The sequence below is a fragment of the Pinus tabuliformis genome, chromosome 2_2, assembly GCF_031772625.1.
Source record: "Pinus tabuliformis cultivar Carrire ecotype Pingquan chromosome 2_2, CPIR1, whole genome shotgun sequence".
In the NCBI taxonomy this organism is placed as follows: domain Eukaryota; kingdom Viridiplantae; phylum Streptophyta; class Pinopsida; order Pinales; family Pinaceae; genus Pinus; species Pinus tabuliformis.
The window spans coordinates 349,152,359-349,178,383 of NC_142300.1; the positions used below are offsets into that span (position 1 = coordinate 349,152,359).

At 39.2% G+C, this 26,025-nt stretch overlaps 1 protein-coding gene across 1 annotated transcript in view; it reads left to right on the forward strand.

The window, feature by feature from the left end:
* The window catches only part of MEE18 (maternal effect embryo arrest 18), a 433,784-nt gene extending 408,305 nt beyond the window's left edge, over window positions 1-25,479 (forward strand). The window contains 2 exon segments of the mRNA XM_089404666.1: window positions 24,973-25,000; window positions 25,003-25,479. Of these exon segments, the coding sequence (XP_089260792.1) occupies window positions 24,973-25,000; window positions 25,003-25,154 (180 nt within the window). The 3' untranslated portion in view covers window positions 25,155-25,479.
* The last annotated feature ends 546 nt before the right edge of the window (window positions 25,480-26,025 follow it).

Consider the following 26,025-nt stretch of genomic DNA (forward strand, 5'->3'; position numbering starts at 1 on the left):
ACAAAAGAGACAAGAACACAAATGGTTGGCTATCTGCCAAGGCCAAAACCTCTCCCTCTTGGAGAGGAAAACCCATGCGTAAATTCTTCTTATAGAGATTCCATTGACGAATACCAAGACCATGACCCTTGACACACTCTGCCTCTCCAAGACCAAGCCATCAATCCTCTTCATGTCAATGTTGAGATCATTATCTTCGTTGCACCACAGAGATCATCACCATCATGTTCTGCAATACCATGACCTTCATCACTGCTACAACACCATGATCTTCATCACTGCTGCAACATAGATGCCTTTACAATAGTATCACCAGGATCACTTGCTGCACTGAGATCCTCCGAGTCAATGAGATCACTGATATATATATATGATCATGATCTATAATTACTGTGATTGCAATTAAGTCAGGATCAAGACTATGATCCTTGTCACTGTTCCTCGAAGCATGTTGAGACTGCCTTATTCTAGATTTGAATACTGTGATGACACGTATGCCAAGGATCTCTTCATCGAACTCGTATCTCATCATCAGGTCATGGCAAGACTATAATATATATAGAGAAGATAGCGTTTGACATAATATTCATTGATCCGAGAGAATATATCTATCTCTATTGTCCAATGACTAGTTTGCTACAGGAGTGCCACCAAGATCAAGACTGCTCCTTGTCATACCGAGATTGCCATGCCGAGAATGGATAGGCTTTAGTTCTGTTGTTCCTTAACCCATCCGAGGAGACAAATGAACCCTTAGACCTCATCCTCCTTACTACGGCTCCATGACCTTGACTACGGCTCCCTTGATTGCGGCTACCTTGACTGCGACTTCACTTGACTGCGGCTCCTCTTGATTGCGGCTCCTTTTCTTGACTGTGGCTCTCTGTGGCTTCATGCCTTGACTGCGACTCCTCCTCTATGCGAGTTCTATCCTTCTCATTTGCGGATACCCCAACAAGGTATTTATAGTGGTTGTGCACATATAATTGAGCTGACATTACCTTATGAACCGACATGACTTCTTGCTTCAAGTCGACACAACATAATTATATATTTTAAATCATTTATTTGGACCCGACATGATCATTTCTTTATTGCTTTGTTTGCAGACTTCGGAAGGCTTGTTTTGAGGCATTGATCTTGGTCTTGGAGGGCTGTTAGACAACTTAGAAGACTTGTACATATTTACATAAACTCATGAAGAGTTTCTATAGACATGACTCTTTGACATATAAATAAATCCTAAAGACATCAAGAAGAAGTCTTTTAGCTAGAGACACTTCTTGCTCATGAAATCCATGTAGCAACATTACAAAAATAATTTATTTCCTTTTATTGCATCAAATACAAAGATCATGTCATTATGAAGACTGGACCTAGTTACACTTTCTTCAACATATGCAGTGATGATCTCAATAATGATCTCAGTAAATGTACAATGACAAACTCAATTAATGCATAGTAATGATCTTGATGATGGTGTAGCTATGATGATCTCAAAGATGACCTCGGTGAAGCAGCAGTGATGGTGATGATCTCAGCAGTAAAGAGGATTGGTGTCTTGGTCTTGGAGTGGCTCAGGAAGTCAAGGGTCATGGTCTTGGTGTTCGTCAATAAGAATCTCTATAAGAAGAATTTTGTGCGGGTTTTCCTCTCCAAGAGGGAGAGGTTTTGGCCCTGGCAGAATGCCATATCTTGTGCTCTTGTCTCTTTGCTTTGATAGCTATTTGTTGAAGTAAGAAATACACACACTAATGATAATAAGCAAAAGATTGTGCTAATAATCTAAAGACTAAATGCCTCACAAATAGTTATCATGATAAGAAGAATCTCATTAATTCAATCTACCCTAGATTCTTCAACATGGTATCAGAGCTATGGTTACAGTCGGACGAAGGGAAGAAAAGAGACATTCAAGGATCAAATTTCTAGCAGGGCATCAAAGCAAGCTGAAAGGATGTCAAGATCTACATTGCAGAATCAAACCCTAATCTTGATCAAACCCTAGATCAAAGAGCAGTCTACAACAACAAGAGCTTTTGTCTCCATTGTCATCATCAAAAAGGCCATCAAGGCACTCATCAAGTTGTCCAAAAAGCAAGATAGCTCGAAGGACCTCAAAACGAAGATCACATCAGCTTGGAGAAAGTTGAAACCCTACCAGTAATCTTGATCTATACTATGAAAGACAAACATTTGATGAAGCAACAAATCATCTATTGAGGAAAGGCTTTCTCATTTGAAAAAGGATCATCCAAGAAGAAGTCCTCATACATCTTCTTCATCAACATGATCAAGGTGAAGATTTTGTCTTCACAAATCAAGTAAGTATCTTTTTATAATCAAGTTAAGTTAAGTGACTTCATGTCTGCAAGGAGATCTATGAATTGGTTGGGTCATCGAAATTCCTTGCATAAGAAAGGAGGATAGATACAATCCCCGGAAGAGAAGTCATTGATGTCTATGCAAAAGGTCTATGAAGGTCAAGCATTGTTTGAATGCATCAAGAAGACTCATAGGATTCGTATGAAATCACTTAAAGGTCCTTGCATGGAAAAAGGAGGATTGTAATTATCCTCATAGTTAAGAGAAGTCAGTGAACATATCAAGGTCTCCTTTGAATTCATGGGAGGGAACTCTTAAGGTTCTCTCATCCCTATGTAGCAAGAAAGGAGACATAAAAGAGATATGTGAAATACTAGAAGATATACTCTCTGAAATGAAGTAAAGAAGGTCATATCACTTAGACCTGATTAAAGGTATCAAAGAATGAAGGAATATCTTCATGAGATCTCAATTGAGAGATCTAGGAAAGATGATAAGAAGGTAGTCATCATTGATAAGCGAGGTAACTAATGTCGGTGAACAAGAAGGTTACCTCATCCGGCAATTTGTGGTCTCCATGCTAGATAGAGAAAGACAAGTTGCAGACAAAAGTATTAAAGGTTAAAGAACTCAATCATGTGCAGAAAGGAAAGAAAGGTTTGGTCCTCAATCAAGACAGAATAGTATAAGGTTCAATGCTATATGGAAAGAAGTTCATATTGCCAGAAAGATGAAGGAAGCTGAAGAAAAGGGCCAAGGAAAGAGGGAGTAACAAATCTCCGCTATGAGTGAGATGGTATTCCTCACAAAAGGGGTCCTATCATAAGCTCCTAAATCTTTAGATATGATCATGAGAATAAGATGCATCATGGCATCATAAAAGCATTAGAAGTAAGAGCTCGTGGCATCACCATGGGAATCATGGAAAACAAAATCCATGACAGTCAAACATGAAGGACATAACTCTTGGGAACCTCATTGGACATTGAAGTAAAGGAAGAAGTCATCCAGGATAGGTCTCATCATACATCAAGTCAAAAAGGAAACATCTGCCATATGAGGATATACAAGATCCTCAAAATTCTCTGATAGAATCCTAGTCGGAGGATTCACTAATCAAGAGATGAAGCAATTGTTTCATCAGAAATTCCAACTTAAGGAATTTATGGGATGATGGTATGATGTCATAAGAGATGAAGCAGATCAAGGGATTGAAGACACTTCAATCAACGAAGCTGCTCGAAGAAGCCTAGATGACCTAAAGATAAAATGAGGTATGTATGCTTGTATTTAATTTTTATAATGTCATGTCCTATGGTTGCAGGTAATATAGATCATCACTTCTATCCTAAGAAGCATGATCGAGGGAAGAGGATCTCCTCCTCTGAAATGATGCAGAAAGGCATAAGTCGCACTAGATGAATTCAACATAATATGTCCTCATATGAAGTATGAGGTGTATTGTCACTCAAAGTGTACACCTAAGGCGCAACGCTCAAAGTAGGGGCTGTCACCCTGATCCCTACTCACTCTATTTATACTCTCCTAGCTAAGTCAAGGGGGTTAGTCCCCTAAAGGTAATAATGAGGGGAAAACTTGGAACAACAAGTTCTAGGAGATTTGAGGCAAGTTAATTACTTCTCTAGGTAGCTTGAAGTGCGATTAGAGGGCAAGCTATGTTATCAAATTGAACAATGTGAGACCGATAACCTCAGCTAAAATAATATGACACTTAAGATGAGACCATAAGAGACCAGTGCCTAGATACAATGCTCAAATAAATTAGAGAACTTGCTCAATGATGAAATATTCCTCAAGCCACAAGATAGGCAATATTGCAAGGAGAAATTAGTAGAAGATGCAAGCTGATATATGAACAACAGATAACTTGCAAGAATGATAAAGCAAGGCACTTCCACGATATAGCAATATCAGATGATAAAAATGAGCGGCAAGCACAAGAGAAATGTAACTTTGCAAGTTTAAGGGTGCTCATAAACCAATGGTATGCTAATGAGATGCAAGCTGTCAAAATACTTCAATGCATTAGATGCCAAGATAGCAAGGTTCCAACAGTGAACAATGAAGCACTTTTAAGATTACTGAATAAAATAATGTCAATACCTCTAGATATGTGCTTATATGAATATCTTCCACTTGTGGCCAAATGCTTTCTTATGGGAAATATTAAATTACTTGCAACCAAGCTATGAACTGATGCTTTCGTATAGGAAATATTAAATTACTTGCAACCAAGCTATGAAATATCAATTCAGAATCCCACTGCTGTCAAATACATATTAATCCACTACTTGGCCAAGACCAGCTCACAGTGCCATTCACCAGGATGCAACAGTCAATAGTAAATACCAAGCTTTAATGTTGGGAGGAATAGAAATATACCACTGTAGTATCAGATATTAATAAACCAAAATCAGTCAACCACAAAGCAAGGAACAAGAGCCCAAAACATGTTAGATCAATTTAGATTGCTTTAGGTCTTTATTATTAGGCTTGTAATGTGATTTGGGTCTGTAATGTAGTATTTCAGATCTGGTTATTAGACAGTCTGCAAATAAGCCACAGAGGAAAGGAATTGAGACTAAAGATTGTAGCCTTGTCTTGGTGACTAAAGATAAGTTAAAATTAATTAAAAGAAATTTAAACTATAAAATTTAAACTTAAATAAATTTGAAATCCTAAAATTATTCACAAAATATTTACGAACTAATAGATCTATACAAAGGATAGTGAAAATTAACTATAGACAAATAAATTACAATATTCACAATGGAATATATCAAGAGGAATATAAGTCCAACTCAGTTCCCTTGATCTATTAAACATGTTTAATAGCTCTAATTAGCAGATCTATCAAATAAGCACAATGATTAAAAAAAATTAAATTTTAAAAAGGAGGTGCTAGCTCGAAACCCTCATGCATCACAAAACAAAAATCTTATGATAAGCCCAAAGCTTATTTCGCTGGGCTCTTTAGAAAACACAAATCAGGAGTTGGTTGGTCCAACTGAAAACTTCCCCTAACGCTCGATGATCTAACTCAAGATTTCCCTGCAAAACTTGATCCAACCATTAAAAATAGAGCAAGAAAATAATAATAAAACTTAGACAAATAGAGATACCTGCTATTATGTTCAAAATTTAAATTATTATTCAAACCCCAACAACTGAGCAAGATACTTGTACTCAAATCACTCTTCAGAAGCTATCATCAATGGCTTTTGTAAAAATTATGCATGAAATAAAAAACATCTTACAAAATTACCATGAAGAGTAAAACGAGCATAAATTAACCCCGAAGTCTTTCTTTATTATTCAGAAAAGATTACACCAGATCTTTTCGCTAAGCACACCACTCTCGAGTGACAAATGACCTCCTATTTAAAGATAAATCCTCCAGTAGCTAGTTCGAGTGATCCTCGTCAAAGTAATCTTGACCGTTGATGAAGATCAAAATTTCTTTTAATTTCATCCGTCAAAATATTTAATTTTTGAGGAAATTCGAAATTTTCATTTAAATGTATTTTAATTAACTCAAAAATAGAAATTTTGAGTTAATTTCCCAAAAAAATTGACTTTGATTTAATCCCCATGGGTCAAAAGTTTAAAATTTATCAAAATAATTAGTTTACCTTAGTCTCGGGGCCTCTTAAAATTAAATTTTTTAGGACCGACAAATTTTTCCTTTAAAGGATTTAAATTTACCTAGGACTTAGAATTAATTAAATTTCTGGCTTGATTTTAATTAATTTTGGGCCAGAAAATTTATTTAATTAACTTATGAAGGGATAAATTATTTTTTCCAACCCTCAAGGCACTTTACATCATGATTTACATATTCTTTACATCATAAGGGGGAAAACCCATTTGTAATAGACCCTCACAGACTATCCATTTCTGCGACACAAGTATAATCCAACAGACCAAGTAATTTGTAATAAAATAATCTAACCAAATAGTTAGGATTATTTCCAAATTACTTTTACATAGACTCTATCTAAAACACTAGGACTCGCCTAAGATCCTAGCAACAAAATCCATTCTAGCTTTGGGGTAAGACAGGAGGAAAAAGCTCTGTTGACCATCCGAAAATGGATCGGTGAGATGAAAAACCTCCTAGAATGGAGATCGTCACGAGAAAGGTAGGTTTACCTAGGTCGTTACATACATAACATGGGTCTGCTGAGATTATTTACATTATACACATGCAGAATGGGTTTACATAACATCTTGGAAGTTAGGCTGATGATGGTAGCTGGACGGCACGGACACATCGATTAGGTGTTATCCCTTTTCCGAAAAAAGGGGGGTGTACTGCTATGGGTCATTGATACATAGTGGTCAACAAGGTGATTGACTACAATGAAGAAACTCTGATTATAAGTTGTTGGGAATGGAATGTGTGAGGGAGGAAGAGATCATGAGATATGCAACCATGATGAAGGCAATCAACATCCAAAAGACTAAGAAGATTTGAATAGGAAATCTCCTAGAAAGATATGAAGACTCTTATGAAAGTCTGAAAAAATATAAAAATGAAGACCCTCGACAATGGATATCTTTGGGAGATATGTTAATATGTGTGCAGGATGCTGATACCTACAAAAAGATGTTGTGATGAAGAGCCACCTAGTAAGGTACGATTTGATTTAATGATATACTTGATTTCTTGAATAATATCTGAATAAGTTCATGCAGAGCTACTTACAAGTACAGCTAGTATTCATGTAATGAATGAAAGAAGCATGATGAGAAAGAAGTAGTCATATGATGAGGGTTCTAGATATGAAGAAGACCACTTTCCATAAACAAAGGAATGACATGACGAATTAAAAGGAAAGTGATCGATCACTGTTACCCAACAAGAAAGAAGTTCAACTAACTTTCATGACATCAAGGAGATAAGTTGATCAAGCAGTTGAAGGACCCATGAAGAAGAAGTTGCTGATGTATATAAGAGTCCCTAGCTAAGAGGGAGCTCTGACAGGTCCTTGATCAAGAGAGAGCATGAATTAGATCACCCTTGATTACAAAGGAGTGACAATTGTGTTTTTCTATATCATGTGTCATGCACTAGACCAGGACTAACAACTCTAAGTCTAGGTGAAGGGCATGAATGGAAATATAGACACAACATTCTTGTCTTCACCTGGGAAGAAAGAACGGAGGGTTGGGTAATCATCTAGCATCTGATACTCTTTGAGGATGTGTAGGGCATCCAAGATAAGAGTAGGCAAGATGACCGATATTCTTTGAGGGTTGGAAGCCCAAGATAAGAATAGTCCTAGAAGGTCATACTTAGTGAACACTCGGGTGGGTATGTACCTTGAGAGACAATGATGAAGGTGTCTATAAATCATTGGTCTCGCCAGCATTGTAGCTCATGGTCTTGTAGAGAGATGGAGCTATTAGTCAAGGCCTTGCATTATGACAATGCTGGTTGATATGATGCTATACAGATGGGATTACCAATTTGATTCTTCTTATGAGAAATTCTTCAGATTGAGAATAACCAAGTACCATTGTAAATACCTCCCTAGTTAAGAGGGAGTGTTGAAGAAAAGTGTAACTAGGTTCGGTATTTGTCAATGTAATTTTGATCTTTGTACTTGTCAAGAAAAAGAAATATTATTTTTGTAAATTATATGAATGAGTTTCTTGCTCATTCCATAGGTCTAGGAAAGTCAAAGAGTCAAAATCATGTTAAAGAGCTCTTCTTGAGCATTTATGTAATGTACATGGGTCAACCTAGTGTCAAGTAGCCCTCCAAGACAAGCACCATCCTCCAAAGAAGAAGATTGCCAACAAAACAATGAAGAGACAGTCAAGTCGGCTTCATAATATATAGAGATGACATGTCGGCTCAATAAAATGACGCAACGGTTCACTAAGTTCATGTCAGCTTGCATACATGGACCAACGCCTATATATACGCAGCTGGAGTAATCACAGGAGGATATAATTTGGATCATTCTGAAACTTCGCATGATATAGTGATACATGTATCTCGCATGAAGACAACAGTTATGTGCTTCAATGGAAGAAAGATTATGTAATCTTCGATGGTTATAACAGACTATGATCTCAGTGCTCTGCCTCGGTGAAAGAAATCTCTCTGTCTCAGCATCTTGATATAGTCTTCATGCAAACACTGTCTCTACAGTCATATTCAACACAGTCACTGTGACAAGTGTTCTCGGCATACTTGTGGATGGAGAGTCAAGTGTTCTCGGCATTCTCAAAGGTGGAGAGATACTCTATCTCAGTATCTTTGTCTCAGTAATAGTCTTGGCAGACCTGTGATAGAAAGATACATTTGCAGCATTCGTGTAAACAAAGAAAGTCTACATAACATCTCAGTCAAAGTTTCAGATAAGAAGAAACAGAGACATACTCTGTCTCATCATAACCGAATACAATCATAATGAAATCTCAGTGAACACATCTCGGTGCAATTGGGATAATCAGATCTCACAACGCGTATTGATGAATCCATGATCTCGATGAAAACATAATTACAAAATGCAGAAATGATCTTAGTAAATATGTAGTGATGATCTCAATAATGATCTCAGTAAATGTACAGTGACAAACTCAGTTAATGCATAGTAATGATCTTGATGATGGTGTAGCTATGATGATCTAAAAAATGACCTCGGTGAAGTAGCAGTGATGGTGATGATCTTAGCAGTAAAGAGGATAGGTGTCTTAGTCTCGAAGTGGCTCAAGAAGTCAAGGGTCGTGGTCTTGGCGTTCGTCAATAAGAATCTCTATAAGAAGAATTTTTTGCGGGCTTTCTTCTCCAAGAGGGAGAGGTTTTGGCCCTGGCAGAATGCCATATCTTGTGCTCTTTTCTTTGATAGCTATTTGTTGAAGTAAGAAATACACACACTAATGATACTAAGCAAAAGATTGTGCTAATAATCTAAAAGACTAATTGCCTCACAAATAGTTATCATGATAAGAAGAATCACATTAATTCAATCTGCCCTAGATTCTTCTATAGGCACTTGTTAGTTTCTGTAGCACCGAATGTGTTCTAGCCATGAAATTTGGTGGAGAGGCTAGAATACATAAGATCTCCAAAACCCATAAATCGTTTCTGGAAATTCCACCTAGAAATGGCTTAATTAGATTATTAACCAATTTGTAGATATTTCCTAAGTCTAAACTTGGGGAATATCATTAAATAATCATAATTAATTAAGTCAAGATGCGAATCATCTAGAAACTCACACAGATCGACTCCATGATGATCCTAGCCATGGATTACAAATTAAGTTTTAATCTTGGTCGTTGGTGCTCCAATAGTGGATTATAAGCGGAAGTCGATGTGCGCTTGGAGAAGAAAGACCAGAACAACAACAGTTCAATTTCCTTTGCAGATCGATTTCAGGTGAGCAACAATCAGTTTTCGGAGAGCTAGAGATCGAAGCAGTTAGTAAGAGGTAGGGACAATGAGTCCGGAGGAGATTTTCCAGATCTGAAGAGGGTCGAGTTTCCTTAGTGGGGCTGCATAGAGGCAGCGCAAAAGCTTTAGAGGCAACAATTCGATTTGGCCAGACAGAGGGTCGATTCAGTTGCTAGAGGCTGGGAAGTTTTCTGGAAGGTGCCAACGAGTCATTCTCAAAGGCTGGATTGGGCAGACAGCTTGATCAGTTGCAGTTTCGGGCAAAGCATACTAATGACTGCGCAGGCTTGACGCAGGGGTTTCGTGGATCCCATTCAGAGCCAGTTTTGGAGCCAGATCAGTGCGGGGTGAGACAAAATTTGTCTCACTAATTTTTGTGGCCAGTTTCTCCTGTAGTGGATTGCTAGTTTTGCATCGAGATTGTACTCAGATTTTCACTGCTGCTTAATAATAAAACCCTCAGCCACTGCACCGGTTTTCCCACATTGGGCTTTTTCGAGAACATTTGTCCAAAAATAACCTGTCATTTTTTATGTGTGCTAGAATATTTCTCAGTTTCCAACACTATTATTTTTGCAGTTTTATTTGTGAAGGTTGCAATGTGATTTATTTGATATTTGTCATCGCAGATAAATTGTTAAATAATTAACAATTAGAAAAATAAATTCCAATTGCAATAGGATTTCAGTTTTGGAATTTTCACAACGTCCACAATTCTCTTTCGGTAGTCTTGTATTAGCCCATCCAGATATTGTTCAAAAATAAAAAAGAACATCAAATCAAAATTACCTTTTGTGATGGCCCTTCATCATGACATTTGCTTGTTGCAATATCAACATCCTGCACACATATTGACACATCTCCAAGATATTCAATGTCAAGGGTCTTCTTTCTTTTCAGACTTTACCAAGGTCTTCATATCTTTCCCATGGAGATATCATGGCCAATTCTTCTAGTTATCGGATGTTGATTTCCTTTTTCCATAGTTGCATCTTTCGTGATCTCTTCTTTCTTTCTTCACATATTGCTCTCTAAGAACTTTCATCCATAGTACCTTCATCTTTGTCAACCACCTCATATTCCATATGAGGACATATTATGTTGATTTCATCTAGTAAATATGTGAACCATGCCTTCATGCATCCTTCCAATAAAAGAGATCCCTTTTCTTTGATTATACTCATGATGTATGTGAAATTTTATCTATTGCAGCTACTGGAAATTTTTCTTCTAACTCAAATTAATTATGCAGTTTATTTGCTATAACAAATAACGAATAAAATCACAGCTACAATTTTCACCATAAAAAATACTGTGGAAACTAAAACACTAGAAACTGAGAAATTATAGCACACACAATAATTTCGACACAGTTATTTTTTGGACAATTGTCCCTGAAAAAACCCAACTTGGGAAAATCGGTGCAGTAGATGAGATTTTTGTTATTAATATTCAACAACAATTATGAGTACAATAATTTAGATGCCCAACTGGCAATCTAATTTGAGGAAAATACTGGCAAAAATATTGTGAGAATTTTCTCTCACCCCACAACTATTTTCTGCCTCCGAAATAGCCTCCCCACCCTCTGCGCAGAGCTCCCTGCATCACCCTCTGCGCAGAGCTCCCTACATCACCCTCTGCGTAATGCCTATGCTGACCCTCTGGAGATTTCGGCCTTCCTTCCTTCGACTCTTCTGGGAACTGGAAATCTTCCTCCCAGAATGCTACTGCTCTCCTCTTCCACCTGCTACTCACCCTCTGGCTCTATCTTCTCTGTTGAGCTGTTACTACTGAGAAAATCAAACTTCCTGGGCAACTGAGTATCTGCACTGGATGATCTCTCCATCACCACATTGACTTCCTTTTATAATCCACTGTTGGAGCACCAACGACCAAGATTAAAACTTAATCAATGGTTAGGATCATCTCTGGATCGATCCGTGTGAGTTTCTAGATGATTCTCACCTTATCTCAATTAATACTGATTAATTAACCATATTCCCTAAGTTTAGACTTAGGAAATATTTAAAAATAGGTTAATAATTTAATTGAGACACTTCTATGCGGAATTTCTAGAAACAATTTCTAGGTCTTGGAGATCTCATGTATTCTAGCCTCTCCACAAAATTGCAAGGCTAGAATACATCCAATGCTACAAAAGCTAACACTCCCTCTTAGCGAGGAATGTGTTCTAGTGTTGCTACACACCCTGTTTGTACATCACCTCCTGCCACATTGCTGATGTCTGGTTAGACTGCCCACCAACCACTGCGCAACTCTGATAAATGTTGCATCTGTGTTGTTGTTGACACTGCTATACTGCATCCATCAATGCAACTCCCTCTTCATTTGTTGTTGCTGCAACTCCAACACCTGCAATTGAAGAGCATCCAAAATAGCTTGTCCTTGCTACAGAAACAAGTTCTCCACCATACCCATATATTCTCTAAAATAGATTAACTTAGCTCTCCCTAGAGCTTTCGTGAGTATATCTGCAACATGCTCTTTTGGAAGAACATACTGTGGGCATTCTATCATTCTGAAGCCCATGATTGTCCCAACCCCTGGTGGGAAATGAACCACCCTACCTTAAAAGGGGTATCCACTGCTATACCTTACACATCATGCTCTTATCCTTTGAGCCCCAAGCAGTTAAGGGTGGAAAAATCATAAAAGGAAAAAGGCATATAAAGAAGGGTGGAAAAATCAAGGCCGAGTTATTTCGTGCACCACGATTGCTCCCTCCTATACATTATATACCCAAGTGTGGGCTTTCCTTTATTAGCTACCTTTGTACCCCGACAAGTGGCCCAGGATTGTCCCTCTCATTTCCTATTCCATTCATCTCCTTATCACATGCCACCACCATTTGAAGGATGTACCTTGGACATACTGTCCCCTCTAAAGGTAGAAACCACCTAATTGAATACTTGGTTAACCCCCTTTGGAGCTTGGAGACATTAACACATGCCAAAGCTCACTATGGATGGACATGCCATTATAAGTGTCCACCTATTGTCCATGGTTTGTAAGCTCTTTAACTTGATTCCTTTAAATAACTAGTTGTACTGGAAGGCTAGGGGACGCATTGGATCTTATGCAGGATTGCAGCTGGTCTCCATTTTGGGTTTGGTCTCCCTATACGTGGTCCTAACCCTCAAGAGGGCTACATTGGCACATGTAGGGTGTCTGTAGAGAGCCTTGGGCTTCCACAACAGTAGACAACATTCCATGGATCCCTAGAGATGTTCAAAGATTGCTCGAAATTCACCTATTGGATGAGGAAAATGCACCTAGATCACCATGCCCAACCGACCCTATAGTTGTACCAAGCAATTGGCAAATGACCCAGGACCTGTATGTTGATGTGGCATCACTTACACCATCCTCTGAGCCCTTGCAGGTAGTCTACAAGTATCTTCGATCTATGTGGAGACCCATGAGGTTACTAGTGTGCCCCCACACCCATTGGGAGCACCACAAGTTTGTTATTTGGAGAACAAGGGGCCAACCCCTTGTCCATTACGTTTGGGAGTTCGATTCATCATTATGGCACTTATGGAATTCATCAGGCTTCTTAAAAGGCCCAACGACATGTATTATTGATTATTCAACCTCTTGTGAGACTTATTCTTTTGTTTATGAGCTAGTTTGGTGGGTTTGTCACCAAAATTTAGTTATTTTGCATATTATTTTATTCTAGGGGCTAATGTAGGCTTAATTAGCTAAATTGAACTTATTAGAAGTGTATAAATACAAGTGATGTGAATTCATTTTAGCATCATCACTTGGATTGGATTTGTATCTCTCTTGAGAATTCCCCTAAGCCCTTCCTAGAGAGCCTTTCATCTTGCATTCAAGGCAAAGAAACCATATATTTGAGCCTCTCTTGTGAATAGGCTTTTAGGATCACCTCTCATCCTATCATTGATCCATTCAATTTTGTGATCCTTATTATAATGGGTCTTTTTCCATCGGTGAAAGGTCGGAAAGAGTAGGGATCCTTAACAAGGTGACAGTGGGCTATTGCTACATTGTTTCCCTTGACCTAGTGGTAGCCCTTCAAGGATCCCCTTTTAGGACCCTTCCTAGTTTGAGTGGTAACAAAGCCCAACAAAATAGCTTAATAACATAAGAATAAGTGTCTCAAGAGGGAAGAATGATCAATATAGTGAGTCGTTGGGCCTTTGAGGAGGCCTAATGAAGTCAAAGAGGTGGCATGATGTAGAACTGGACTCTAAACATAGTGGACAAGGGGTTGGCCAATTGTTTTCCAAGCAAGAACCTGTTGTGCTCCCAAGTGGGTGTGGGGGCACAAGAACATCCTCATGGCTCTTCAAGTGGATCGAAAATTCCTGTTGACCATTTGTAAGGGCTAAGATGATGACATAAGCCCTCCCTCTGCAACGGAAGACATCCTCTAGAACTTGGAACATCTGCCAAATGTATGGTGCATGTACAGAGCCGGCTAGGCATGGTGAACTAGGTGCACCATCGTCATCCAAAATTTGGAACACGAGCAATTAACGAGTGGTGCTAGGGATCCATGAAGTATTCTCTACTATGGTGGAGGCCCATGGCTCTCAATGCCCACCCTACAACTGCCAATGTGGCCCTCTAGAGGGCTAGGACCCCGTATAGGGAGACCAAGCCCCAAATGGAGACCCACCTGCAATCTTGCATAAGATCCAATGCATGCCCTTGCCATCCAATATAACAAACCATCAAAATAATCAAGTAAAAGAGCTTACACGTCATGGAATCAATGGGGCACTTCATGGTGGCATGCCCTTCCATAGTGGGCTTTGGTATGTACAAGTGTCTCCAAGCTCAATAGGGGGTTAATCAAAGACCCTATTAGGTGGTTTCAACCTTTAAAGGGGGGGACATGTCCATGATACATCCCTCAAGTGGCAGGTGGAAAATGATATAGTAATGGAACGGCTTGGGGATCAAGGCAATCATCCAGACCACATGTCATGGTACAAGGGTAGTTATAATAAGGGAACACCACACCTGGGTATATGAGTGTAGGAGGGATTAAATCGTGGTACATGAGTTACCCCAGCCTTTGTTTTTCCACCCTTCTTCATATGCCTTTTGCCTTTGATTGATTTTTCTTCATAACTGCTCCAGGCTCCAAGGGATGAGAGCATGACTTGTAGTATATAACAGTGGATAGCCCCTTAAGGTGGGGTGGTTCATCGCCCACCAAGGATTGGAACAATCATGGGTTCCTTAAAGATGGAGGGGGTTCATCTAGGGCCCATAGGAACCAAGGTGATGGCCATAGATAAGGGGTAGAGCTCATGTTTGGCTTTTGCCCATGTACTAAATTTGTATGTTCCGGCCATATTTTGCATTTTATGGTACGTTTCTTGTTGAGGGTGGCCAAATTATGCTTTTTCTTTTCTTTTCCACTGCATCATCCTCTGGTGCATCATTCCAGGCTCGACCCAAGGTGTGGACTATGGGAGGGGGAGGCTAACCCTATGTGGATCCAGTGGACACATGTGGACCTGGATGGGAAAAGAGATGAATAGGGCTAAAATGAGTGGAAGGGGTGATGTATGTGGTGTCGAGAAGCGAGACCACGCAACCAAAGTTGGGATTTCCCAAGTAGTGCCAGCCCTAAAGCTAATGGTCAGTAAAGGAGATCCCACAGGACTAGGATACAAGGGTAACCACGAAATTAGGGAATGGGAACAAGAATATAGTCCTAACCCACTCTTTTTGCTAAATCCGCCCACCAATCCATGCCGGAAAGTGCTCATGACAAGTAAGGAAAATTACTCAACTACACCAATGAAAGCCATATCTTCGGGGTCGAGAGGCCCACCTTCAAACATACAATCATAACAAGTGGGCAAGGAACCACATTGTTGGCTCAAATGGGTCAGTAATGGCACATCGAGCTATCTAGTGGTTGCAAGGGGCTGCTAGCTGCTAGCTGAGGACCATCTAGGAGAAAAAAATTCTCTTATACATACTATTCACAAGTGGTGGGTAACATCTAGCTCCAACTGGGACATGAGCTCTCGGAACGATATGCAAAGCTACTCGAACAAGAGGTCATGAGAACACCAACACTCTCTTGGTACTGCATACCTATTACCTGCACATATCAAAGACCAAGCACACGGAGCAACATGTTTTTGTGGTGTCTTATGATCACCCATGCTTAGTATTTAGCTATAAAATAGACAATAAAGTCAAATGCAAATTTTTAATCTAAATGTAGCTAATCTACCATGATAATATCATATGATGTTAGTTCTAATGAGAAAATCAGCATGCAATGCATCCTACCCTAATATGCATATAACATTATGCAAGCGCTAAGTATAATCATATAGCCAATGTAACCAACATATTAATAAATCAATATAAAACATTTTCCCTTATGAACCGTCATTAGGTAGGGGACCCAAATATCACTTTCCCCATTGCAAGATTTGCTTGATGAATGGTAAGGGTGGGGGTTGGGAACATTTGAGGACCATGCATCAATGGTCATAGACGAGGAGGGAAAAGAGGAATCCAACTCATGCAACCTTTCTTGTAATGAAAATATGGAGAACTCAATCACCAAGCTCATGAACTTTTGATGAATAGCAACCTCGGGCATATCCTCATCATGGCATAACGAGATAGATTGCTTATCCACATCCATATTTACATTTTCCTAATTATCAAGGGAGGAACAAGGTGGACTATGATCATCATATGTTGGGAAGAACAACAATCCCCTTTTAGGGTATTGAGAAAGCTTCTCAATTTCATGGCCCTCAAGAGATTCATTAAGAGGGGCATCAGGCTCCTCTTGGCTTCTAATGACATCATGATCATTGGATTGAGGATCATCGTCTTGAAATATATAAAAAAGCTTCTCCAATGAGCCATTTACTCGCATGCAAATTTTTATAAGATTATATATTTGAAGTCACTAGGGTGAACTTGAAATGCCTTGAGAGATGCTTGCTTCACCCTACAAGTATTGACTTTGAAGTTCAATGAAGAACTAGGGCTTCGTTCTTCTGATGGAGTCGCCAAAAGGATATATCCGTAATGTAGTATGGGAACAAGGCACACATCTCGTTTCCTCGGCAACCGTGCCAAAACTCTTACCACTCAAACTAGCAAGGGTCCTAGGAGGGGATCTTATACAACAACTACTAGGTCAAGGGCAACAATGGAGCGGTTGCCCACTGTCACGTCAGCTAAGGCTCCTTGCTCTTTACAGACTTTCACCAATGGGAGGAGACCCGGTGTAGGAGGAATCACTAGGAATAATGGATCTATGAAAGTATAGAGAGTGATTCTTAAGGCCTATTCACATTAGAGACTCAATTGTATGGCTTTCTTGCTTGGAAAGCAAGGTTGTAGGCTCTATAGGATGGGATAAAAGGATTCTTGAGGCTAGCGTTTGGGAATGTATCTTGAAGAGATGTTTCCTAAGCCTAGAAATCCTTATGGAGACTTGGTCTTTATGCGATCTTTGTGGAATTGGAGTTATAAAGTTGCGGGACCACACGACACCAAGAGGACCCAAAATTAGGTCAAGTGGATTTGGTCACTCAAGGAAGGGCTTGACCTAATTGTGGTAGAGAAGAGGATTATTGGACAAATCTTCTTGGAATAGAATGCAATGATCCAAAAGAGGTCATTAGCCAAGGGAAAGCTAGGGCAAGAAACAATCGTCAAGCTAGGCTTGCAATACCTTGAGATCCTATCGTAGGAATTTCGTGAAATTTGGAGGACCTCTAGAGGAAACCCCAACGTAGTAGTGGACAAGGGATCAAAGTCTTTTGATGGCTAGAACGAGATAAATGATGCCCTAGGTGACCTATTGAGGTTAGGCCTAGAACGAAAATGGGAATATGCTTTTTAAAGTGATCACCTATGGAAGGATTGGTGCCTTGTCCTTTGGGAGAGATGGAGTCAGGAGAATTTATGGTTTGGAAAGGTTTTACCCAATCAAGGAGGTCATCAAGCAACGTCGCATGGCATTAGGACATGAGAGCAACTACTTGAGATCTTTATACTTCGATATGCAATAATTGATGACTTATCAAGATGTATTTTGACAAAATAATATCTAGGAACATTCACTGATTCACACATGGCCCATGCAATGATGCAACACTATAAAAGATCAAAATTCCCAAAACTTCGTACCAGAAAGCAGTAAATTTCAGACTTGTATAGTGAAAATCTCAGCAACATTCATGTGATAAAGTAAATAACAAAAATTAACATGAAATGATTACTTACATGTGCAAAAGAGTATATCCAATTATCATATTATGTCACTAATGAAGCTCCAAGATAAGCAAAAGATATCCAAACATCAAAATTCATCCATAACATACAAACTCCTCCAAAAGGGATAGCAAAAATCTCACAAAAGAAAATAAACCAATCCAAGTGATGATGAATGAGAGAGAATGCCTTTCTTCGATTTATGCAATCCTCTAAGGGATTTGAATGGCCTAATTTGGAGTAATAATGTCCCTAAAATAAAATAATGTGCATAATAACAATACTTGTTGAGGCATAAGTTTTTTGCTATTGTGCGGCTTGCAGGCTGTTGCACGTAGCCTAGGTTTATAGTGGCAGCGCATTAGATTTGATCCTGGGTCTGTTCAGGATAACTCTCACCAGTTACCGATTATCCTAGATTTAAAAAAAAAAAAAAAAACAACAACAACAACAACAATACTTTTGGTGGCAAGCCCACCAAAATAGCTCAATAACATAAGAATAAGCCTCTCAAGAGGGTAGAATGATCAATATAGTGAGTTGTTGGGCCTTTGAGGAGGCCTAATGAAGTCCAAGGGGTGCCATGATGTAGAACTAGACTCTAAACATAGTGGACAAGTGGTTGGCCCCTTGTTTTGCAAGCAAGAACTTGTGGTGCTCCCAAGTGGGTGTGGGGGCACAAGGACATCCCCACGGGCCTCCAAGTGGATCGAAAATGCCTGTAGACCATCTGTAAGGGCTAGGATGATGACATACGCTCTCTCTTTGCAGCAGGAGACATCCTCTGGACCTTGGAACATCTACCAAGTGTATAGTGCATCTGTGAAGCCAGCTAAGCATGGTGAACCAGGTGCACCATCCTCATCCAAAAGGTGGAACTTGAGCAATCAACGAGTGGTGTTGGGGATCCATGAAGTATTCTCTGCTATGGTGGAGGTCCATGGCTCTCAACACTCACCCTACAAGTGCCAATGTGGACCTCTGGAGGGCTAGGACCCCATATAGGTAGACCAAACCCCAAATGGAGACTCACCTGCAATCCTGCATAAGATCCAATGCATCCCCTTGCCCTCCAATACAACAAACCATTAGAACAATCAAGTAAAAGAGCTTACAAGCCATGGAATCAATGGGGCACTTCATGGTGGCATGCCCTTCCATAGTGGGCTTTGGCATGTTCAAGTGTCTCCAAGCTCAATAGGGGGTTATTCAAGGACCCTATTAGGTGGTATCGAACTTTAAAGGGGGTACATGTCCATGGTACATTTCTCAAGTGGCAGGTTGCAAATGATATAGAAATGGAACAGAGTGGGGATTAGGGGAATCATCCAAACCACATGTCATTGTACAAGGGTAGCTATAATAAGGGAAGCCCACACCTAGGTATATGAGTTGTTGATTTCTGTAGCATCGGATGTGCTCTAGCCTTGAAATTGTGCAGATAGGCTAAGGAACATGCATTCTCCAAGACCCAGAAATCGTTTGGGAAAATTCCACATAGAGATGGTTTAATTAAAAATAATTAACTTTTTAAAATGGTTTGCGAAGTCTAAACATAGGAAATATGGTTAATTAAAGGGTATTAATTAAATCAGGTGTGAATCTTCTAGAGGAAGACGAGTATCAATTCCCAACTAATCTTAGCCCTTGATTATGTTTTAATCTTGGCCATTGGAGCTCCGACGAGAGATTATAAGGAGTTCGATGGGCACTTGGAGAACACATCGAATGAGAGATTAGAGATCGAATTTCTCAACAGTAGCAGCATTGATTTGTCGGAGTGAGATTGAGTGATGTTCTTGCAACGAGGGGCAGGGATAGTAGTCTGGTGGAGAGCTTTCCAGATCTAGAGAGTGCAAAGAGAGAGGGCTTAGAGCAATTGAGTGAGGCAACGCAGAGCTTCAGAGGGAGTTCAAAATCTAGCTGGGAGGGTCGAGATCTAGTGCCAGAAGCCGGGGTGTGAGACCGGAGGGCCAGAAGGTCAAATTTCTAGACAACAAGAGATCATCAGAGGAGGTGACGCAGAGCCTAGCCAATGTAATGCCAATCTATGTAGGATTGACACAAAAGCTGCGCAGAGACAATGTGGGGCCAGCCAGCTAGCTCCTGATTAGTGTCAGATCTCCTAAATCAATGTGAGATTTTTCTCACTAACTCTTTGCCAGCGTTTCTCTGTATCGGATAGCTAGTTTGGGCATCCAACGATTTGTACTCAGATTTACTACTGCACAATAATTAAAACCCTCGCCTACTGCACCGGTTTTCCCACATTGGGTTTTTCCGGAGACATTGTCCAAAAACAACAATGTAGATGTGTGTGTTTATTTATCTCCAATGTTGTATTTAATTTGTATTTATTTGGTGTAGGCTGCAGTGTATGTATTTCGATATTTGTAGTAGAAAACTACAAGTAATTTGTTGAAGTAATTAACAAATAGGAGAAATATCGTCAGTTTGTTGCAGTAGGAATCAGGTAACCGATTTTTCACATTGTATCAGAGCATATATCGTGAGTAGGAGAGCTCAGAGTAGAAAGGAAAAAGGAGGTTCAAAATCCTGCCTTGGCAGCAGTTCGAAACCCCAGAGGCAGCGCAGTCCTTGGGCCAAGGAGGTCAAAGTTTTGAGTGAGATTGATTTCTTTGAGTGAGTCGACAGAGACATTTGATTCTCCAAATCAAAGCTTTCCAGAGGCAGAAGGGAGCAGAGCAGATCTTCAGTTGAGACGCAGTTATTTTGCAGCAGTTGCGGCAGAATAGTGTCAGAAGGAGAGAATAGCACATACTGAGGGAATTTCTTCCTCAGAGGACTTCCAACCAAGAAGTCCAAATTTTTCTAGTAGAGCAGCAGTAGTTGTGTGCGAGATTTCTCACTCAAGAAGGGAGTGCAAATAGCTGGGCAACAACTGCGCAGAGAAGAAGAGGGGTCAGTTTGACTTTTACATGAGAGATGGCATTAGCTGGGTTCAAAGATCAAGATCGGTTGGACAGAGGCTTCAACTATGTGATCTGGAAGGCTAGAATCTCCTGCCTTTTAGATGCGCATGATCTCAAAACTTATGTTGATAGTGTGGTAGTTGTACCTACTAATGCAGATCTGCTCAAGAAGTACAAGGCTGAGATGGCGAAGACTAAGAGGATCATCTCGACGGGATTCGAGATCATGTAGTATCCCATATGGCTGGCAAGGTGTTAATTTTAGGTATGTTTTATGCTGAGAGCAATTTACTTCAATTTTTCACATTAACTCAATATCAATTCCAGATTAACAATCACATTTAGCATGATAGTAAAATGCAGATAGAACATAAACATAAATCGCAGAAGACAAGCCAAGACAAGAGGACACAAGATGTGGCGCCAGCCAGGGACAAAGCCCAATGTGGGGAACCCTTGATCAATTCTTCTTATGTTCTTCAATAGTTCAGCAGAGAGAGAGATAGTACATATACATCAGAAGTCAACATTTTGACTTGTCAAAATAAGAGCAGAGATCTTCTCTAGGAAGATGACACATGAGGTAGCAGATCTGAACACAGGTGATTCCATCACCATGCTGTACCCATCACTGTGCTGCACCCATCACTGTGTTGCACTTCATTACACTATGCTGCACTCATCATACTGCATCCATCATCACTGTGCTGCACCCATCATGCTGCACTTCATCATCACTAAGCTGCACCATTCATGCTGCACTTCATTAGACTATGTTGCACCATGCTACACTTCATTATGACTATGCTACACTTTCATTACTGTTGACATCATAGTTTCCTTTATTATCATAACAATTATTGTCATTACTGCTTCCTCATCTTGCACCACTTGACACATCTAGAAACCCTCATCACTATTATGATACCGAAACTACTACAGAGATATCATTTTGGATCTCCTTCATTGTCAATATGCCGAGACTCTAGTACAACTCCTTATTATAAATATACTGTAAAATTGCTTCTTCTCCTTATGCTAAGACAATGGGATTGTGATTGTGTCTTATTATGAGATTACCGAGATGCATACATACAAGTCTGAATCTCACTATGATATATTCAAGATTCTTTCACAGTGATGCTGACACTGTTAGGGCTAGTGTAGGATTCAGTGATCCCTTTCTTCCATCAAAAGATAATCATCGTGCTTCCTTTCATTGAGATATGCACCATCGAGGAGGAGAGCACTACCCTCTATATCACTGTGATCATCACAGAGACTTTATGTAATTTATCAATGTGATGATCATCTAATCATCATGCTTCCTTTCGTTGAGATATGCACCACCGAGGAGGAGAGCACTACCCTCTATATCACAGTGATCATCACCGAGACTTTATGTAATTTATCAATGTGATGATCATCCTCTATTAGGACAACGTTTATATAGCTCCTTACTTGACAGTGAAGAGCCGTCATTATTATCTACGGGCTAGGGTATATCCTCTCATTAGGACTGTGTATGGAAGCCTTTCTAGAACAACGAATAGGTCTCTTATAGATCAGCGTTTAGACTTCTCACTCTCGATCGATTCTCCTTCATTATTCATATCAGTGTTCAGCAAAGCAGAGATGAGATGAGATACATAGATGGTACATGACGACAAGATGACATGATGATCAATGATGATGGATGGATTGGCAAGTGGAATTCTCCCTAGTTGAGAGGGAGTGTTAAAATTGGCAACTAGATCCAAATTCCACTTTGGACAATTCATTTGATGGAGATGATGATTGCATTGAATTCCTCTTTTTGAGAGGACCAAAATTGATCTAAAGATCATTTAATTTGAACAAGAAAAAGTGTGTTTTTGAATTTATGCCCACACATGTGCAAATTGTTCAGGTTGGCCACATCATCATGTAGGCTCATGAAACCCAATAGACGTCTCTTCACCCTCAACGACTTGTATAAATACAAGTGTCCTCTCACCTCATTTGGCATTATCATCACTCACACATTTTTCTCTCCTCTCATTGGTTCGTACAACTATTGGGCATTTTCTCTCAAACACACTTGTGGCAAAGGAGGACGAATTTCGAACAAAATTACAAGGCCAAAAATTTCAGATTTTCCTGTAGTTTGACCAGCGTTGACTTTGACTTTCCAAGTAGATTTTGACTTGGATTTTCTGGGCAAATTTCTTTTTAGGCAGGCTGTACACCTTGGCACAGAAACTGAGGAATTCTGGGCACTTTGACTGCAGCAGAAAATTGCAGGTTGACTGTAGACTTTAGGGTAGAAGTCTGACCAAGTTTGACTGCTGACTTTGGGAGTGTTTTGCACTGATTTTGACCTCCTGTTCAGGTCAAGTTTGACTGGGTTTGACGGAGCTTCAAAAGAGACATTTTGTTGTTGTTTTGACCATCGTTGACTTTCTGGTTACAGTTGAATTTCACTGCAATTGACTCCAGATTTGACATGACTATTTTGACTTTGATTTCGCAAGTCAACTTTGACATTTTGTACTCTCTCCCTGCTGAACATTTGATATAATAATAAGAAGAATTGATCAAAGGGTTTTCCCCACATTGGGGTTTTTTTCCTAGCATCTGCCAAATCTAGTGTTCTCTTGTCTTGGCTTGTCTTGTGCATTTTGTTTCATGTTTTATCTACTTTTACTGTCAATGTGATTAATGGTTAATGTGATCGCTATTGAAAACTAAATTGGAAATTGTCATTGGGCTGCTAAATTACATTGAAGTAATTGTGCTAAGCATAGAACACACTGTTGTTAACAAAATTTAACATGAAAGCTTGAAAACTTTGACTGTTGAATTCTGAATGGGATATGAAATTCCGTTTTTTTCTTATGAAGCCTGATGAGATTGGAACCACTCTCAAACATCATGAAAATTTAATAATAATGTTAAAAATTTAAGTAAAATGATAGAAAATGTGCGATAAAGGAGAATATCACTTTTACTTACCATTAATTACCAAAATCCTAGACTCTTCAAAGCTCTATCCATTATTTTGTTCTATCTTCATGGGATGTTAGACCAAAAATCTGGTGGGGAGCGCCTAGGTATACCCTTTCTAAAGGAGGGGGAAGCCCAGATTTCCTCCTTGTGGGGAAATGCATTCCCAACATTGGGGAAATGTTTCCCCATGTGTTCCCCCGAGTTTTTCCCAAAAGATGTGGGAAAATGTTTTTCCAGACATTCCACTACCCCCTAGAACATAGGAAATGTGGGGGGCACACCCTCCACCCTGAGGGATGTGTCCCCATGGAACACTAAATATGATCGTGTGAATCTGATTTTTCTCATTTGCATACTTTCAATGTAAATATATCAGCATGCATAAAAGTTATCATGTATTGTGCAATGCTTTTAAGGAATAAGTCTCCGGAAGATCCTTATCAATGTAGCATAAAATAATATTGGTCCATGGAGAAGAAGAAAGGTGTAAGATGAAACTTGCTTTCTTCATTACCCCACAAGAGGCCCGATAAAAATACAAATCAGTGATCACTGATACCGATAAGGGTTTTGATGGTCCTATTTAGTATTTACACGAAAGCTAGGCTGTCTCAGGCCGTTCTAAAATAACAAAACCTCAACTACACTGTTTGAGGCAATCATCAAGCTGCCCTATGATGTTAATGAAATAATAAACCCAATTACCTTTATCCGTTAATGGTCATCACAGTCAGCGTTTAGCTGCTCTATGGAGAGTGCTGCTTTGAGTCCAGCTTAGATTGAGAAATGATATGTGTTAGTAATTCATCCTCCATCTCATAATTTTAATCCATACAAAGTATTTTGTTTCCTTGACCACGTTTTTCATCTCATCCCATTTGGTTGCTGTTACGCAGTTCATGTTCTTGGAAATCTATTATACTAGAGGTCAATAAAAAGTTTTAATCTGACTGATAAATTGTTAGATCTGTAGATAAACTTATAAGTTATTGTCCATTAAGGCCCTGCGCTTTTTTGGTAATCTTGCAGGTTTTTGTAGACTCTATTCTGAAGGAAAAAGCGGCACTATTTTTGAGCCAAAGTCATTGATTCAAGTGTTAGCAGATCTGATGTATAGTTCTACAGCGCAGCCACATAATGCTGGAAACAGCAGTAATCAAATGAGCACTGTTGCATTATCAGAAGATATCCGACAACAAAAGAACAAATGATTCAATGGAAGTGCTGTTGATTCTGGTGTGGTTGTCTTCTTGTACTTATGCATAAACCTGAGAAATACCTCAAATGTTGGGATGCATATTGTAAAATTCAACCTGAAAGCGTGACTGGCAGGAAAATTGATTGAACAAATATGTCAAACAGTTTTTATTGTTAAACGCAAGGAATGTTCACATTGATAATTATTTCTTTGTTGCAAGAAAGACTTTATGACACGAATATATATAACTAAACGTGGGTTCAATTGTTAAGCCAGATCTATTCATATACAAGCTTAACTGGAACCATTTATTTATTGGAAAACTTGTTACTGTTAAATTCTCGAAATACAAATCTAGATGATGTGTTTGTGCTTGCCATCGCAGTAATTCTATCTCCCTCGTTAAAATTGTATTCTTTAGAATTTTTAATAACAGTTTAAAGTCTAGCATTTCCCTAAAGGTAACTGCTTTTTCTACTTGAATTGTGCAAACCTTCATATTGGACAGCAGCTGTCAGCAATGTTGCAAAGAGGATTACTCCGCAAAGTTTGATTTTTGATATTTAGAAGTTAATTCACGGTAATGGTAGCACTCTTTTGTAAATCATAGGTACCTCAATGTGAATATTCTCAATATACCTCTGGTATGTCTGTGCATCAGTGTTGCAAGGGCTCAACTTGAAGTGGGTAATAATCCTTAACAAAATTTGATGAGTGAGCTTATTGATTAAGAATATGTGCTTCTTTATAGGAGGTCACAGGTCGAAATCCAAAAGGGGTAGAGTATGTACATCTTTGTAGATTATAACAGTGAAACAAAGGGGTTTCATACACCAATTTGATGTTTGACTAGTCTGAGACCTTAAAATTTGATTATTATTATT